General features: G+C 52.9%; 2 protein-coding genes across 2 annotated transcripts; one reads left to right on the top strand and one right to left on the bottom strand.

The window, feature by feature from the left end:
• The first annotated feature begins 28 nt into the window (after positions 1–28).
• CPNE6 (copine 6) lies at positions 29–6,516 on the top strand. Its single transcript, XM_036355118.1, has 17 exons — positions 29–155; positions 1,505–1,676; positions 2,115–2,294; positions 2,584–2,658; positions 2,829–2,903; positions 3,034–3,117; positions 3,209–3,298; positions 3,657–3,761; positions 3,957–4,043; positions 4,264–4,323; positions 4,586–4,719; positions 4,802–4,856; positions 4,936–4,987; positions 5,328–5,461; positions 5,590–5,826; positions 6,021–6,195; positions 6,320–6,516. Exons 2-16 carry the CDS (start codon positions 1,509–1,511, stop codon positions 6,156–6,158), a joined length of 1,674 nt encoding a protein of 557 aa, XP_036211011.1. The 5' UTR covers positions 29–155; positions 1,505–1,508; the 3' UTR covers positions 6,159–6,195; positions 6,320–6,516.
• Positions 6,517–8,058: 1,542 nt separating this feature from the next.
• On the bottom strand, positions 8,059–10,685 carry NRL (neural retina leucine zipper). The gene is made up of 2 exons (XM_036323913.1): positions 10,305–10,685; positions 8,059–9,465 (listed from the first exon to the last, which is right to left on the bottom strand). The coding sequence occupies exons 1-2, from the start codon at positions 10,683–10,685 to the stop codon at positions 9,133–9,135; spliced, it is 714 nt and encodes a 237-aa protein (XP_036179806.1). The 3' UTR covers positions 8,059–9,132.
• Between the last annotated feature and the right edge of the window lie 7,512 nt (positions 10,686–18,197).

Here is an 18,197-nt window from a genome sequence, read left to right as displayed (position 1 = left end):
GTGAGGGGGGAGCTGGTGCTGCCACCTCCCCTCCCCATCTCTGCCCCATAAATAGCAGCAGAGCCAGAGCCGGAGCTGGCGCCAGCGGCTGGAGAAGAAAAGGAGTCAGGGCTGGGGCCAGAGCCGGAGAGAGGAACCCCCCAACTAGAGCCCAGGTGAGCCTCCCCTTCCTCCCTAGCCTAGCCCAGCCCTGCCCAGCCCAGCCTGACCCAATCTCTGTAATAGCATCTCCCCCAGCCCCCAGAGAAGTCTCCGGTTCTGCTGGATCCCCTCACAATCACATGCCCTTGCCCTTCTCAGGGGACCTACAAGAACCGGAGACTGGTGGCTAGAAGGCAGAGACCCCTGCAATCCAGACCCTCCCTCACAGATCCAGAAAGCACAGGCTGTGGGGAGGGGGTACCCAGCCAGAGAAGGGTCCCCGTTCTGAGGGAGGTGCCTACAGGAACTGTCACACCCTCCTGGAGACAGACACAGGACTAGGGGACAGACACACAAGGTGGGAGCATTCAGACACACCAATGCACACTCGCTGGCAGAACCACAACATGAGATCAGACAGCCTCACCCTGAGACGTGGACAGATACAGATAGATGAACTGACCAGCCATGAACTTGGGCCAGCGTACCCCTGCCTGCTGCTGCCCGAGGCTTGGTACCACTGCTGGGGGAAGGTGGCGTGCGTGCATCCCACGGGCAGCATGGAGGGGGCCGCAGCTCCCCAAAAATCTCGTCGCTTAGAGACACTGGCAGCGCTGCCAAGAAGTGTGAGAACAGGGGAGGTGGGGAGGAAAGCGAGAGTTGTCATAGTGGGAGCCCCTGCCAGGAGCCTGGAGGAGCTCTCAGCAGGCACAGGGCTCTGCCTCCAGCTCCCTAAGCCCACCATCCTCCCTTCCCATCAGCCAACTGCAAAGTGAGTGAGGGGAGATAAATAGGGACAGCCCAGGGCACCTATCACCCTGCCCTCTCCTGCCCACTGCAGCTCCATTCCTGAGGCCCATCCTCTTCAGACTTCCAGGGGCCCATCCACTCCTTTCCCCACCCCCCTTGCCCCAGTTTATCTCCCTGGGGCCAAGACTGAGTGCTGTGCTGGCTCAAACATAGGTTGGGAAACAGCAGAAGGTGCTGAGGCAGCAAAAAGTGTGGATCAATTGATGGCCTAGGAGCCAAGACTGCCAGGAACACCCCCAACCCTCTAGCCCTGTCCAGCCCCTTCCACACCTACTAGGCCAGAAGGGGTGACAGAAGCACAGACTGTGCAGGTATGGGAGGCTCAGGTACTCTGCCCTCCTCTGCTCAGAGCTCCAAGAGAAGCCAAGCCCAGAGGGGGCAGGGGAAACAGGAGGTCCAGGAGGTCCAGGAGGTGCAGGGGGTGCAGGAGGTCCCGGGCCTCAGGAAAAAAACAGGGCAAGGGAGGGTGGGGCCCAGCCTTCCAGAAGATAGACCCCCTCCCATGGCAAGTGTTCCCTTTCCAGTATCCAGGCCATCTGCTCTGTCCCCACAGTGACATGTCGGACCCTGAGATGGGATGGGTGCCTGAGCCCCCAGCCATGACACTGGGGGCCTCACGGGTGGAGCTTCGGGTATCCTGCCATGGCCTCTTGGACCGAGACACACTCACCAAGCCCCACCCCTGCGTGCTGCTCAAGCTCTACTCTGATGAGCAGTGGGTGGAGGTGAGAGCAACTCAGGCCTGGAAGGAGGGAGGCTGGGTGGAGGCAACAAAGGCCTCAGGTGGGAAAGTGAAGACCCTGAGGGGCCTCCTCCAGGCTGTGTGGGTAACCCTGGTGAAGGGTGTGCCATCCTTACAAACACAAATCATTTCTAGTTTCTAAAGCCCAGAGTTACAGAGGGGCCTGAGATGGCCCCATGGGCAGTGGCACTGCTCCCAATGGCCTTATGAGAGCCCCAGAGGGCTGAAGCTCTAGTGAGCTGGCAGCATCGTGAGCTGGCAGCATCCTGAGCTGGGGTGGGGGAGGGGTGAGGGGAGAGGTCAACCTAGGGAAGGAAGAGCTAGTCGCTGGGGGTGTGCCAGCCCAAGGAAAGCTGGCACGGAGGGTGGTCCAGGGGAAAAGTACCTGGGTTCCCAGAGGGCCCTCACCCTCCTGCCGCAGGTGGAGCGCACAGAGGTGCTGCGCTCCTGCTCCAGCCCCGTCTTCTCCCGGGTGCTGGCCCTCGAGTACTTTTTTGAAGAAAAGCAGCCCCTGCAGTTCCATGTGTTTGATGCCGAGGACGGAGCCACCAGCCCCAGCAGTGACACCTTCCTTGGCTCTACAGAGTGCACCTTGGGCCAGGTCTGCATTCCCACCCCACCCCCATCAGCTTCTGCTTCCTCTCTGAAATCCAAATTAACAGAGAGCATGAGCTCTAGGGCTAGTTCATTCCAGGCTTGGACCTTCATCTCCGCCATTCACTGGCTGTGCAGCCTTGGGCAAGATACTTAACCTCTCTGAGTCTTAGTTTCCTCATCTAAACAATGGGGGTCACAGTCCGACCCTAGCCCAAGCTATTACCCCCGTCCCTTATACCCTGGCCAAGGCAGGTGGGGCCTCACAGCCGGTCTCCCTCCACCTCCATCTCCAGATTGTGTCACAAACCAAGGTCACTAAGCCATTGCTGCTGAAGAATGGGAAGACTGCGGGCAAGTCCACCATCACGGTAGGCAAGGTCACCTCTACTCACCCTTGGACAGGGCATTCAATGCCCCTGCACCAACAACCATGGTGACATCATGCCCAGGACTGGCCCCCACTTAAAGGAAAGGGCATAGGGTGGACCTTGTGGTAGGGGGTTGGGGGGGAGTCCTGCCACTTGTGTTCCCCTTGCAGATTGTCGCTGAGGAGGTGTCTGGCACCAACGACTATGTGCAGCTCACCTTCAGAGCCCACAAGCTGGACAACAAGGTTAAAATCCCAGAGGCCAGGCCCCCAAGTCAAGACAAATCCCAAAGTCCCGGCACTGTTCCCTTCTCTGTGTTAGCCGCTTCCCCCTGCACCTCACCAGGCTTATGGGTCTGTTCCCCTATGTCCCCAGGATCTGTTCAGCAAATCTGACCCTTTCATAGAGATCTATAAGACCAACGAGGACCAGAGTGACCAGCTGGTCTGGAGGACTGAGGTTGGTGCCTGGGGCTATGGGGAAGGAGGGAGGAAGAGCAGAGTAGGAAAACCTAGATAGGAGGTGACCGGCTCTCTGGTGCCTCTCCAAGGTGGTGAAAAACAACCTGAACCCCACCTGGGAGCCATTCCGCCTGTCCCTGCACTCCCTATGCAGCTGTGACATCCACCGGCCTCTCAAGGTGAAGCCCCCTTCAAGCAAGGGCAGCCTACTGAAGCATCCAGCCTCTGCCTGAGACCTTCCCCCTGAGTGTAGCAAGCTCCCTTCCTCTCCCCCACTGTGCGGTAAAGAACCTGTCACAGCTCAGTGTGCCTACATGTGTGCCTACATGTGTGCCTACATGTGTGCCTTTTATCAGAAGCCAAAGTCCCTGCCAGACTGAGCCAAAGAATGACGTTCTCGGCAAATGGCCTCTCTGGGCAGGTTGCGTTCGTCTTTTTGGACCTAGAGACTGTTAGACCCCTACCTCCCTGAGTCCCTCCCCCTGACCCCAGGAACCACCGCAAAGCATCCTGACCCTGACCCCCCTGCCTTCTCAGTTCCTGGTGTATGACTATGACTCAAGTGGGAAACATGACTTCATTGGAGAGTTCACCAGCACCTTCCAGGAGATGCAGGAAGGAACGGCAAATCCTGGACAAGAGGTGTCACAAAGACCCCTCCCCTAGGATCCCCCCTAAGACCTCTGGGAAAATTCTAAGGGCGATGCTGAAGAGGCCACCATGCATCGTCAGCATCACCCTAAGGACTGAGCCTGCTCTGGGAGGCTTTGCTGGAAGGGGGATGAGGGGTCACCTGATGGAATTGTGACCTGGGCTTTTGGGGAATGTGGGGTCTAGATGCAGTGGGACTGCATCAACCCCAAATATCGGGACAAGAAGAAGAACTACAAGAGCTCGGGGACCGTAGTTCTGGCCCAGTGCACGGTAAATGCCAGTGCCCGCCTCCAGTCCTGCCCCAGCCCTGAGCCCCACTGCAACCTCACATTCAACTCTTCCTTTGCCTCTGGGAACTGAAAACCCTTGCCCTATACCACTCCCAACTTCAATCTCAAAAGCTCTGGTTCCTCCACTTCCCTCACAGAAGCCCCATCTAGTCCCTCCCCGAAGAACTATCCCTCCACCTTATCTCCCCTGCTTCCACCAGGTGGAAAAAGTACACACATTTCTGGATTACATCATGGGCGGCTGCCAGATCAGCTTCACGGTAAATGCCCAGGGGATGGGGACACAGACCAGAGGGAAGGGCTAAGCCTATAGTGAACAGAAAGAACCCAGAATGCCCTCTGCCCTACTTAGGCCTCTCATGAGCCTGGCATTATCATTTGTACCCCTCACCCCGCTCTATGATGATGCTACCTGTGGGCTCACCCAGATTCACCTTAGTCCTTCCTACAGACACTAGCACTGGCCTAGCCTCTCTGTTGGCTCTCAAGGATGTAGCAAGTCCATTTCCCCACCTCCACCAGGTGGCCATTGACTTCACAGCCTCCAATGGGGACCCGAGGAGCAGCCAGTCCCTACACTGCCTCAGCCCTCGCCAGCCCAATCACTACTTGCAGGCCCTGCGTGCAGTGGGAGGCATCTGTCAAGACTATGACAGGTAGAAAGAGGTGGGGGGCAGGGCCGGAGACAGTCAGGGAGGCTTTGCCCAATGGGCCCTTACAACCTTTTCTTCTCCCCAGTGATAAGCGGTTCCCAGCATTTGGCTTTGGGGCTCGAATCCCTCCCAACTTCGAGGTAGGCTGGGTGCCAAGAGAAGGGAGGAGCTGGTGGGAGAGTGAGACAAGAAGGAATGATCCCCTTACTGTTCTCATAGGTGTCCCATGACTTTGCTATCAACTTTGACCCGGAAAATCCTGAATGTGAAGGTAAGAGGGGATGCTCCCACCAGCCCCCTAATACAGCTTGCTGCACACTCCAGTACACCCCACGACAAAGCACAGACTGCATTCCCATGGGCCCAGCTCCCTGACCCTTTACCCATTCAGTGCCTGGGTCCATTTGGTAAGACTTCCAGACCCTGGTCCAGCATCTACCCACCCAATTGCCCAGTGCCTGGATCATCCAACTCTCCTTCTTACTGAGAAACTGGGGCGGGGGGTGGGGGGGGAAGTGGTGGTGGTGGGCAGGGACAGGACACTTCCTTGCTTTAAGGGGTATCAGGAAGGGCTCCCCACTAATCTCTTAAAGCCTCACCTCTGCCCACAGAGATCTCGGGAGTCATCACCTCCTACCGCCGTTGCCTGCCCCAGATCCAGCTCTATGGCCCTACCAACGTGGCCCCCATCATCAACCGTGTGGCTGAGCCAGCCCAGCGGGAGCAGAGCACCGGCCAAGCCACGGTGAGGAGAGGAAGTGGCAACCAGACTCTGCCCGGGTGCTCTTAGGTGGGGCAGGGGGCAGGGACAGGGCTTGGGGCATGTGCCAGTACCCTTGCATACAGAGGCTACCTTCCTCCCCTCCACCGCAGAAATACTCGGTGCTGCTGGTGCTCACAGATGGTGTGGTAAGCGACATGGCTGAGACCCGCACCGCCATCGTGCGCGCTTCCCGCCTGCCCATGTCCATCATCATCGTGGGCGTGGGCAATGCTGACTTCTCTGATATGCGGCTGCTGGATGGCGACGAGGGTCCCTTGCGCTGCCCTCGAGGGGTGCCTGCGGCCCGCGACATCGTCCAGTTCGTTCCCTTCCGGGACTTCAAGGATGTGAGTGTCTGATGCTCCCTCCCAGCAGGACTCCACAGCTCCTCACACACCCAAATCTGACCTGGTTCTCCCACCAGGTGGATGTCCTGAGAAGGATGCTAGAGCCCAGCTGGCCACTCCGAAGCCCTGCCCATACCCACCCCTGCCCCTTATGCTTGGGTTCCTAACAACACTGCCATGATCCCTACCCGTAGGCCGCACCTTCTGCGCTGGCTAAGTGTGTCCTGGCTGAGGTGCCTCGGCAGGTGGTGGAGTACTACGCCAGCCAGGGCATCAGCCCGGGGGCGCCCAGGCCCTGCACGCCTGCCACGACTCCCAGCCCTAGCCCATGACTGCCTCCCACCGGATGGACACGCCCTCAGCCTCTCAGTGAGTCCTGGGGGCCCAAAGGAGTGGACACTAACTAGGGGGTGCAAAGTGGGGTTTGGTGGAGCCCATCTCGGCCAGGTATGGTACAGAGAAGGGTGCTTATGACTATCCCACTCTCTCTCAGGTGCCTGTCCTGACCCTTGTGACTCGAGTGACCAGTGCCTCTCCCTCTTGGATCAGCTGTGCCCCCTGGGTCCTGGAAGTGAGTGGAGAGCCCTGCCCCATCTCTCCAGGCCCCATAGTCTTGTGGCCCCTCACTGATGCTCTTCAGTGATCCTGACTTTCTGGCCGTTAATAAAGGGAACCAGTCTTAGCACCTCAGCCTCTACCCATCATGTCTCAGATGCCCACTGGGCAGTCTGTAGCACCCACAAATACCATTAAGAACCAGCACCTTTCAAAAACTGGGCCAGAGTTCACCAGGCAGTCACATGTCTCTACACTCTCACCCCAACTATGTACCAAGGAGATCTGAGGAGCCCCTATCCTCAACTCCCGATCCCAGGCACCATGGGGGTTAATTATTGGAGATGGGGAAGGTAATAAGGGGCTGTCAAGGGGGCAGGCTAATGCCTTTTTACAGCTGTCTCCAGAGAATCCCAGCTGAGCCCAAGGGGTGGAACTCCAGCCCACACACAGCTGTGGGGTGAGGCCCAGAAGGGATGTGTGGGGAATGAAGGAGGGCAGGAGGTCTGCTAGTGAACTAAGAATACAGAAGGGGCATCTAAGGTCTGTGCTGCCTGGTTTTCCTAGTTGTTCGAATGTATGTGTGTGCTCATGACTGCACATCCCTGGTTTTCTATGAGTGTGGCCTTAATGGTTCAGGTAGTCCAGCTGTGTACTCTTAATAACATTCACAATAGCAGGGCACATTATTGTTTAGCCAAAGAAGAACCGGGAGCCCTGAAACTTGAGCCCAGGCCCATCTGACTAAAGTGCACACACTATCAATCACTAGTGCAATTTCTGTGTGGAATATATCTGAGTGACCCTCATCTTGTGACCCAGAGACACTTGTGGATGGGCATCTCTGTCCGTGTGTGTGCCTCAGCCAATCAAGTAAGGTGTGCAAGAACAGTAATAGGTCTGGATTGCAGCTTCAGAGAGCAGGTAAGACATGTGTGAGATCCAGAATGAAGGAAGAAGAGCTGGGCTCCTAAGGGATCCTCCCTGCCCCAGCCTCTCCCTTCAGTGATGTGCGTGGAAGGGGATGAAGGAGGAGAGGCTAAAGGTGCCATGAGCCAGCCATTGCCAGTAGCCAATAGCCAGTAGTGGGAAAAGAAGAGGAGAAAAGTAAGAAATCCTGGGGAGATGAAAGAGAGGCCTCCAATGCAGGCTCCTGAGTGGAGGAGGGACAAGCTGGGCTAGAGGAGGGGGAGGCAGTAACAAGAACTGGGATGGGAAGAGACAGCTGGGGAAGCAGTGGTTAGAGGGAGCAGAAAGGTAGAGAGACATGACCGTTTCTTCCCCCATGCCTGACTGCTTCTCCCCATTTTTTATGTCATTTAGAGGACCTATGACAGTAGCTGGTGAGATTGCTGCTCCCAGTTCAATGCCTCTGATCAGCCCATATCCCCCACCCACTCTCACCATAGGCTGATGAAGCAGAGGGCTGGATTACTATAGCAACTGTGAGACCTCAGAATAGTCACTGATGCTCCTGAGCTTCTGTGCAGTAGTGGTGGGAGGGGCAGGCTCCATCTGGCCCAGTCCCCACACCTCCACCCAATTTTTATTGGGCCTCCAGAACTGAAAAGCACCACTCAGCCCAGGTGGGGCTTCTCTCTTTCACACACACAAACACACACACACACACACACACACACACACACACGTCTGAAGCAAGGATAAAAAACGAACACTTCTAAATTACAAGAACATTAGGCAATAGCATAAAGTTCTGTCTGGAATTCAAGTTTAATTCACAAAAGCTGCACTCTCAGCTCCTTGTCATTCTGGGGCAAGTCTCACCTCAGCCGTCAGAAAGGCAGGAGGTAGCAGGGTCACCTCATGTAGGTCTGGAGGCAGCCTGCAGGGAGCAGCAGAGGACCCGTGCATGGGCTCATCCAGTGTGTAGGCTGCAGCCAGGAAGCTGGAGCAGGACAGGCAGTCCCTTTGGTGAGGTTGTCTTGGGGAGACCACTGGACTCCCACACTAAGGAGCCGGAACTGGAAAGGTAACAGAAGTCATCCAACCCGAATGAGGATTAGATGAGGTAACCAAGACCCAGGGAGTAAATGATTTGCTCAAGATTACAGTGGTATCCTTGGCAGAGCCGGAGCACCCAGGTCTCCAGACTCCTGCCCAGGGTTCTCTCCCAGCCCACACTAACCACCCCAGAGCTCCTCAGGCCTTTGCAGCTCTGGGCCCTGGAAGCCACTGGGTTGGGTAGGAGGAAAGCCTCTTGGATAAAATTCCTAGTCTGTCTTGCTATTGGAAATTAAAATCTTGAAAATGCAATAGTCCTAAATGGGGAGGTTACAAGCCCCAGAATGAAAATACAGCCTTCTTGCTAATTACTGCCTAATGCACTATAGGTTGAAAACCTTTAATTAAAATATACACCACTCCCTCACCTCCCATGCACTGTCACTCAGCCATCATCCACGCCCTTGCCCTCCCCCCACCCACACACAGTGCCTGGTACTGGTTCCTGCTGAACTCAGTATCCTGGTCGTGTGGATTTGGGCAAAAGATAGAGGGTTTCTGTACATGGCCCGCTTGAAGGGAGGGGAACTCTCTCCCAGAAAATGACCATCATCTAACCTCGGCACATGCCTTAAGGGTCCAGGAAATTTGGGGATATTGCGGTGGTCATACAAAGGAGTGTCTGGCACCAGAAGGCGCTCAATAACCACCTAGTGAATGGGAAAGCTGCCTTCTGGATGGTGAGCCCACCCCAACCTATTCCACCACCACTCCGTGGCCCCAAGAGGCTCAGAGGAAGAAGTGAGAGTGGTCCCCGGGCCCGGGGCCGCCGGAGGACAGCCGGTCACAACGAGCCTTGTAGAGGTCGCGCTCCCTGGCCAGGCGGGCCACCTCGGTCCGCAGCGCCTCCAGCTGGGCGGCCAGGCGGGCGCGCTCCGCCTCCAGCCCGCGCCGCTGCTGCAGCCTCTTGGAGCGACAGGCTTGCGCGTACCCTCGGTTCTTCAGCGTGCGGCGTCTCTGCTTCAGCCGCAGCGCCTCATCGCGCCCGCAGCCCCGCAGCTGTCGGTTTAACTCCCGCACAGACATCGACACCAACGCCGCGTCAGAAAAGCGCTCGGCCAGCTGCAGAGGGAGTAGGTAGAGACCTGGTCTGACCTGGACACTCAGTTCCCAACGCCAGGCTGGCCTCGCCTGGCTCTGGACTTGACCTGAATGCTCGTCCTTCCACTGATTCAATCTCCCAATCCAGACCCCGCCCCAGGTCCCAACACTTCCGGGCTCCCATAGGTCCTTGCCCAGGGACTCCAGCCGTTAGACCCGCCCAGCGCTGCTGGCTCCGCCCGCCTCCCACTGTCAAGCGAGCCCATCCTGCACCTGAGCCCAGGGCGTAGCATCGGGCTCCAGGCCCACGTGTCTCCAGGGGATCCATGGCCAGATAGACCCCACCTTTCCAACGCACCTGGCTCTCCTCTCCTGGAGGCCGCAACCCTGTGACCCTCAACAGATTTGGATTAAATCTTAATGCCCTCAACACCCCCATTTGTGTCTATAATTAATAGGATGAGTCCCAATCCTTTCTGAGAAGGTTGTGGGCTGGGGTAGCACGAAGTCTTGAAAAGGCCAACTTCATACGAGTTCCCACAGTCTTGACTCCACACCATTCCCTGTTTTCCACGCATGGTTTTTACCTCCCCTTTTTACCTGCCCGTAATCGCCTGCTCCTCGACGCCCTTTAATTCTCAACTCTGCCTTTTCTGTCCTCTTCTAACCTTATCTTCTCCCTTTTCCTCCTGGGTCAGCCTATTCATTTCTCTCCATTTGGAAAAAAGGGAGGGGGCAGAACGTTGTTTTCTCTATCTGATTTCTTCCAAGGGCCCTTCTTCTGCCCTCTGTCTCTTTCCCAGTCCAGGAACTCCTTCTCTTACCCAGCCTCCCCTCAAAACAGCTCACTGATCACTCACCTGGGCATGCTGGGCTCCTGTCTCCTCTGAGCTCTCTGGGTAGTAGCCATGGGGCCCCTCAACCGGGACTGGGTTCTGACCCTGCAGCAGCTCCATGGCCTCCTCAGGACTCAGCCCCAGTACCTCCCCAGCCCCCTGCTGCTGCTGCAAAGTGGCCAGCCAGTACAGCTCTTCCAGGCCTGGCCGGGGGCCCTCAGTGGCCCCCAGCATGCCTGGCTCACTGAAAGTGGGTGAAGGAGGCACTGAGCTGTAAGGTGTTGAGCCCAGTGAGGCTGTGAGGGTGCCAGATCGCCCCTCAGAAGGTTCCCGTTTTACTTCAAACTTCATCAAGTCAAAGTCATTGACATATTCCATGGCCAGGGGGCTGGAAGGCAGGGCCATCCTGGGGCTGGATGGGGGGGGGGCGGGGGGGGGCACACCTGCAAAACAGAGGAGACATTTGGAGCACTTGGAGACTGCCTGCCAGACTCCTTCACCAAAACCTGCTCCCCCAAAAGCCTAAGTACCCTGGAGCCTCAATTCTGGGAAGCCGGGATGACGGTGCTGCCCTGTTCCCTGCATAGTCACCTCCGGGCTGGGGGCCAATTTTTCAGATGGCAGGGGTTCCTGCCCAGGGACAAGCAGCTTGCATGAGGAAGAGGACAGCACAGTCTCTGGCCCCACTGGTGCCTCTGAGATTTACGAAAACAAGAGGAATATGGCAGTGCTCCAACTCTACTGCTGGAACATGCTGAGATGCTCTGTCATCTCAAGAGGCACCATTCCATTTCCAAGCAATTAAAAATTTTGCTTAATTAACTGTGAGAGTACGTATATATTTTAAGACAAAGGGAAACATGTATGCTGTGAATTTTAATGTAGAAATAAGGATACAATGCTATGATTATACCTCTCTATCTCTCAGAGCACCCAAGCCAATGCCTTGCATATAGAAGACCCTTAGTGCACATCTGTTCTATGAATTAATCCACCCCTTTTATAGGGGTGAGAGACTTTCCAAGGGGGGAAAAAGATTCTAGAATGAGTCTTAGAAAGATCAGGACCAAGTGGCAACTATCTTTCCCCAAGGCCAATCTCTCCCAGGGGAACCAAGCAAGATTGGTTTTCCTTCTTCTATTCAGAACCCCCTATGTTGTGTGAACTTGAGCAGATCATCTTCCCCATTCTGACCCCAGTTTCCCTTAGCTCAGGTCCCAGTTTCAGCAGCCACACCCATAGTTCCAGAAGGGGCAAAGCAGGGATGAGCACATCCGCAAGGCTTAGAGTTTGGCTTAATTTTGATGCCCCAAACCTAGATATCCCTCAACCACATCTCAGACCCTAGGCTCTGCCCAAAGAGGGGGGAGAAAGGACAAGGTTTCTCTTCCTCTCCCAGGGAAGGGCTGTTGCCCTCTCTATTGAGCTCCTCGCCCTTGAGAGGACAGAGAAGACAGGAATAAAAACACAGATTGAAGGAACTGGTTCTTGGCAGGGAGAAGGTGGTGAGACACTGAGAGAAGTGTCCAGAGAGAATAAGATGAAAGAATAAATGAGAAGACTTGTTTATGTTTCTGATGTGATAGCAGTGAGGGATATAGAGCCAGTTAGGGTAGGAGTGGGGCAGGGGACAGAAATGTGAGAATTCCTGAAAATAGACAACAGAGAGCAGACAACAGGTATCAGAGGAGGGGGCTCTAGGCTCTAGGTTAGAGACCCAGCACCCAGGAAGGCCCAGGGAATACTCACTTAAGGGATGGCAGAGGTGATGTGGTCAGTGTCAGAGCCAGGCAAGCACAGCTTCCCCAGAGACTGGAGGCACCATTGAGCAAGGCCCAGTGCCTCTATGCTCAGAACAAGGGGCTGTGGGCACAGAGCCCAGAGGGCACTCTTAAAGGGATAGCTCTCTGAGGTCATTTGTGGTCCTTAGGCCTGCAGCCAATGAGGTAAGGGGATCATTTGACTATCTCATTGGCCTTGGGAGTGGGGGGAACAAGAGGAGAGAACAAGTATGCCTGTTTTCAAGGAAGGAAAGAGGGCACCTTCCCCAATAAAGCTCCTCACTGATAGTCTGACTTACATGTGCTCAGCTCCCTGGTACAGACCACCACCCGCATGTGAACACAACCCTCAGCCCTTGGTGACTGAAAGTATGGGATTAGAAAAGACGGCTCCCAGTGCCCTCACCCTCTAAGGCTCTGCAGGCCCTTGTGATTGTTTTGGGGGAGTTCAAGCTCTCTGGAACCCACTCTCACCTGGACTGTTGGGTGTCTCCTATTTCCAGGAATCCTCACATTTCTTCCCCCTGCCTCATCCCCACTGTATCTAGACTCATGACCCTCATAGATATCAAATCAGAAAGAGAAGCCATCTTCTTCATGATGAATCGCCAGGATTTGACCATCCAAACCTCAGTCTTTCTCACTCTTGCTGAACCAGCCCCAGGACAGGCAATCCAGCTTCAGAGAAGGAACAGGAGAAGGAAAAATGGGAAATTCTGCTTCTTCCTTCCAGGCCAATGTGGGACACTGAAATCTAATCACCACCAATTCATCTGAGACTTTTGTGACTGCCCTCATATGCCCTCTGCTTCCCCTCATCTTTTCTCTGTGTATATTCTGTCCCTCTCTTTTCCTCTCTCACTCATCCTGGTTCCCAGATGGTTGGTGGGTGACCTACATTTTCAGCCTAATCCCCTAACACCTCTTAGAGCTATCATCCCCGAGTAGAAGTTGGAACAGGGATACTAGGAATTAGCCAAGATGTTTAAACCTGTCTGAAGCTGTTTAAATACGGTCTGTACTGGAATAGAACTCCATGAGTTAAAGGCTATTCCCTACCTTCTGAGGACACCTAAACTCTCCCATGGGGTTAACAGATCCTATTTCCCAACCAAAAGAGAGACGTGGGTGTCCATCAGCCCCAATGACCATAATTTATAAAAATTAATCTAGTCCCAGCCTTAGGTGTTGGGTGAAAAGGTGGGAGATTTAAGACAGTGGTTCTCAAAGTGTGGTCCCCAGATCAGCAGCATCACCTGGGAACTTGTTAAAATGCAAATTATCTGGCCTTACTTCAAATCTACTGAATCAGAAACTCTGGGGATGGAGCCAAAAATATCTATGTTTTAATAAGCCCTCTGGGCAATTTTGATGAACATTAAAGTTTGAGAACTACTGCTCTACAGAATGCCTACAGTGAACTCACCTTCCCTTTGTGTGTGTTTGTGTGTGGTCTCTCCTGCCATGTTCTCCACACACATATAAGAAGACCTAGATCAGATGACATCTCTCTCTTCCCACACCTAGCCTCTGTTTTGTGGAGCAGAGACCATGACCATTCAAGGAGAAAGGCTTCTCAGTGTGATTGCCTGAATCTAGTGGTGTTTTGTTGAAGAACCAAAAAGCTCAAGTCCTGGAAACAAAGCCACAAAATGAGAATGGAGACCATAGAGACAGGGAATCCCTCACACATGCCCATAGTATGTGGCTCTAAAGCAGATAGCCAGGAAAGAGGCCCCAGAATGTTCCTGGTGGAAGAAGGAAATGGAAATGTTGAATGCAGCCCCCTTTTTTATGCCTGGTCTGGCCTGGCCAGACACTTGGCCCCTCTCCCCTCAGCAGCTGTCAGGTCTGCACTGATCCTCTTGTTTACTGGAGGGCTCAAAGGAGAGGTGGGAGGGCTAAGCTGCTAACGGGCTAAAGGAGTCAGACTAAACAAGCTCAGGCAGGTTGAGCTGCTAGGGGTTCAGACCAGGCGACACTGAGCAGGAAAAGGAGTCTGAGGACTGAGGGCTGGGCCAGAGGAAAGGACCAAGGACATGGAAAGGAAAGGCTGTGGCCCAGGAGGTAGTTAATGTGTCCTCTGTCAGGGGGGGAGGGGATGAATGCTGACACTGACTGGCTCAAGGACATCTGGGGGGGCGGGGATGGGGATGAAAAAGATGAAGCCAGGTGGACTCTAGGAATGACAGAACAGAGGAAGAGAGGCAGGAAGACTTAGCTAAGGAGGCAGTGGATATAGACCTGGGACAGAGGGAAGAACAAGTCAAGGGTTCCCCAGGGATCTAGACTCAAGCAGGGAGAGGGACAAGTTGGGCAAAGGGCCATGGAAAGCTTCTGGGAGGAGATCAAGAAGGGAGTAAGAGTAACAAGAAAGACAAGAGCAAAGGACTAGAAGAGCAAAAGTGGTAGAAGAAAGAAACAAAGGAAAGTAAAATCGAGGACCAAGAACTAAAACAAATACAGAGAAGCAGACAGAGAGATGGTCAGGTCACAAAGAAAGAGTAGTTGCCAAAGGACGAAAAAGTAGAAAGATATGGACTGAGGGATGCTGGACCATGTAGAAAGAGGGCCAAGCAGGCAAAGGGCCTAGAGAAGTGGAGTAGAAAACAAAGAGAAAGGAGAGGTGAAGAGACAAGAGTCAGTAATCCAGGATGCTGTCACTATATCCATTTTTGGAGCCCTGTAAGATTTGTTCTCATTCCTAGTTCTGACTTTTGGTATCTAGATCTTCAGTAATAATACAAATTCTTAAACCTCTTTCTGGTCTACCCCTTACATTCACTTGACAAATATTTATTAAACACCTACTCCACCCCAGGCACTGTGCTAAGCATTAGATACACCTCAGCAAATCAGACTGACCCCAGCCCCCTGCCTCTGTGGAGCTTACAGATGAAACAGAAACAGCATTGTATTGCTGACCCCTGTCCTGGGCGCTGTGCTTTGGAAGGCTCCACTCTGGTGCTCTTCCAGCTATGTGCCAGGCCTCCTCTGCGCACACACCCAGTCTCCTTCTGGGCCACACTCCAGAATTCCCTGCCCAAAGGACCCCAAGCCCGCTTCTAGGGCCCACATGGACCTCTTCCCTGGGTTGCCCACCCAAGGGTAGACCAAACTACCCGTTCACACATCCCTAGACCTAAGTGGCCAAGGGGTGGCTGCTTGCAGGAGGCTATGGACAGAATTAGGATGTATAGACAGAGAGGTCCACATACATGCACATGAGACCCCTGGCAGTACAAGACGGTGTCAGGGGTGGGAAAAGAGGTGGACCTGAGGACAAGTAGCTGACTCTCCCCACACCACCACATTCTACTGGGGAATCCTGAGGATTCCAAATAAAATCTAAATTTGAATCCACGTTAGGGATGGGCCTACCTAAAAACAAACCATTGTAACTGAGATGAGTGCTATGAAAGAGAAGGGCAGGGTAGGAAAGAGGTGGACATGTTCACTAAACTGAAAAAGACCAATGGGGCCAGAGAGTAGAACCTAAGAAAGGCAGGAAGAATGGTGGTAGATGAGGGTGGAGAAGTCCATAGGTGCAAGATCATGCAGAGTCTTGTAGGCCAAGTTTAGAATGTGGGCTTTATTCTAAGAGCAGTGAGAAGCTGGGCACATTTGAGATCTAGCTTACGAGCATATATCGTCAGTATGGCTCAAATAAACTCTTTTTTTAAAATTAAATCTTTATTGTTCAGATTATTATAGTTGTTCCTCTTTTTCCCCCCATAGCTCCCCTCCACCCGTTTCCCACCCCACCCTCCGCCCTCACCCCCCCCCCACTGTCCTCATCCATAGGTGCACGATTTTTGTTCAGTCTCTTCCCGCACCCCCCACACCACCCTTTCCCACCCAAGAATAGTCAGTCCACTCCCTTTCTATGCCCCTGATTCTATTATAATCACCAGTTTATTCTGTTCATCAGATTATTTATTCACTTGATTTTTAGATTTACTTGTTGATAGATGTATATTTGTTGTTCATAATTTGTATCTTTACCTTTTTCTTCTTCTTCCTCTTCTTAAAGGATACCTTTCAGCATTTCATATAATACTGGTTTGGTGGTGATGAACTCCTTTAGCTTTTCCTTATCTGTGAAGCTCTTTATCCGACCTTCAATTCTGAATGATAGCTTTGCTGGATAAAGTAATCTTGGTTGTAGGTTCTTGGCATTCATCACTTTGAATATTTCTTGCCACTCCCTTCTGGCCTGCAAAGTTTCTGTTGAGAAATCAGCTGACAGTCGTATGGGTACTCCTTTGTAGGTAACTGACGGTCTTTCTCTTGCTGCTTTTAAGATTCTCTCTTTGTCTTTTGCTCTTGGCATTTTAATGATGATGTGTCTTGGTGTGGTCCTCTTTGGATTCCTTTTGTTTGGGGTTCTCTGTGCTTCCTGGACTTGTAAGTCTATTTCTTTCACCAGGTAGGGGAAGTTTTCTGTCATTATTTCTTCAAAGAGGTTTTCAATATCTTGCTCTCTCTCTTCTTCTGGCACCCCTATAATTTGGATGTTGGTACGCTTGAAGCTGTCCCAGAGGCTCCTTACACTATCTTCGTATTTTTGGATTCTTTTTTCATTTTGCTTTTCTGGTTGGGTGTTTTTTGCTTCTTCATATTTCAAATCTTTGACTTGATTCTTGCTATCCTCTAGTCTGCTGTTGGGAGTCTGTATAATATTCTTTATTTCAGTCAGTGTATGCTTAATTTCTAGTTGGTCCTTTATCACAACCTGGAGAGTCTCATTAGATTTCTTGAGGGTCTCATTAAGTTTATCAGTGGTTTCTAGAAAATTCTTGAAAAACCTTAAAAGTGTGGTTTTGAACTCTATATCCAGTAGTTTGCTTTCCTCCATTTCTGTCATTTGTGACCTGTTTCTTTGTCTCTGCATTTTTTTATGCTTCGCTGTGTCGACAGAGTGGCTTTCTGAGCTAGGTGTCCTATAGGACCCAGTGGCTCAGCCTCCCCAATTACCTGAGGTAGACACTCTTGGTGCACCCCCTTGTGGGCTTTGTGCACAGTCTTGTTGTAGTTAAGCCTTGATTGTTGTAGGTAACACTGGGAGGGATTGACCTTCAGGCCAATTGGCTGTGAGAATCAGCTGTGTCTGCAGTGGGAGAACTTCTGTGCTGGAGACACCCCTCCAGGGCAAAACTTGCTTCAATGGGGCTTTGGTGCTCACTGAGTCTGCCCCCTGAGTGTGTCCTTTATGGATCTGAGGAGCTTCAATCTGGATGGTCCCACTCTGACCACTGGGCACACTGGCTCCTGGATCTCTAAGGAGGTGCTAATCTAGCCTTTGCCTGAGGCTACCTAGCAGGAGCCAGCTGTGACGCAATGCCAGTTGCCCTGGGGCCTTGGGCCAGCTGCAGTTTGTTAGGTAATTATCAGATTGCAAAGGGCCAGGCCTTTCATATGCAAAAGCCTCAGTGGCTTGGGCAGGGCAGGGTCCCAGGGGATCAACAGGGCAGAGTGAGCAGTTATGGCTGCTCTCAGTCCTGCCCTCAGAGGCCCTGCTTCTCAGTGTCCTGGCAATCGCTGCAAGCACCTCCGAGAGAAAACTGCCCTCGAGTTCCGACTGATGCCAGACAGTCCAGTTTCTACTGTATGAGTCTGGGTCCCCAGAGACTCGCCCGGAACTGGAGCTCAGAGCTTGAGACTCCCTCCCGAATGAAAAAGACAACCATGTCCTCAGCCGCCAGCCCTCTCCGCATGCGCCTCTGTACCTCTGTATTTTACTTCCGCACCACATCTCCTCTGAGTCTTGGTATGCTTTCTCTTTCCTTCTAGTTGTAGAATTTCCACTCAGCCAGCCTTCCTGTGGTTCTGGATGATGTCCATTCTGTCTTTTAGTTGTATTTTTGAAGTGGTTGTGCGAGGCAGCAATCTCCGGTGTTTACCTATGCCGCCATCTTGGTTTCCTCCACAAACCAAGTTTTTTTTCCTCAAATAAACTCTTATAAAAATTATCTAAAAATAAACAAATAAATAAATAAATAAATACCAGCAATGAGAAGCTATTGAAGGGCTTTCAGTGGAGACCTGACATAATCAGATTTTTAAAAAGATCACTTTGGATCTAGTGTGGAGGAGGGCAAAAATGGAATCAAAGTCAGATAAGGAAGTTAATGGA

This window comes from Myotis myotis, unplaced genomic scaffold, assembly GCF_014108235.1.
Source record: "Myotis myotis isolate mMyoMyo1 unplaced genomic scaffold, mMyoMyo1.p scaffold_m19_p_1, whole genome shotgun sequence".
Classification (NCBI taxonomy): domain Eukaryota; kingdom Metazoa; phylum Chordata; class Mammalia; order Chiroptera; family Vespertilionidae; genus Myotis; species Myotis myotis.
This window is presented reverse-complemented; position numbering and strand designations above follow the sequence as displayed.

Excerpts from the sequence above, each read along its gene's own strand:
- CPNE6 (XM_036355118.1), top strand. The coding sequence starts at position 1,509 with ATGTCGGACCCTGAGATGGGATGGGTGCCTGAGCCCCCAGCCATGACA. Across the intron at positions 5,462-5,589 it reads AGAGCACCGGCCAAGCCACG|AAATACTCGGTGCTGCTGGT; the intron begins GTGAGGAGAGGA and ends CCTCCACCGCAG. Across the intron at positions 5,827-6,020 it reads CCTTCCGGGACTTCAAGGAT|GCCGCACCTTCTGCGCTGGC; the intron begins GTGAGTGTCTGA and ends CCCTACCCGTAG.
- NRL (XM_036323913.1), bottom strand. The coding sequence starts at position 10,685 with ATGGCCCTGCCTTCCAGCCCCCTGGCCATGGAATATGTCAATGACTTT. Across the intron at positions 9,466-10,304 it reads CAGGAGCCCAGCATGCCCAG|CTGGCCGAGCGCTTTTCTGA; the intron begins GTGAGTGATCAG and ends CTCCCTCTGCAG.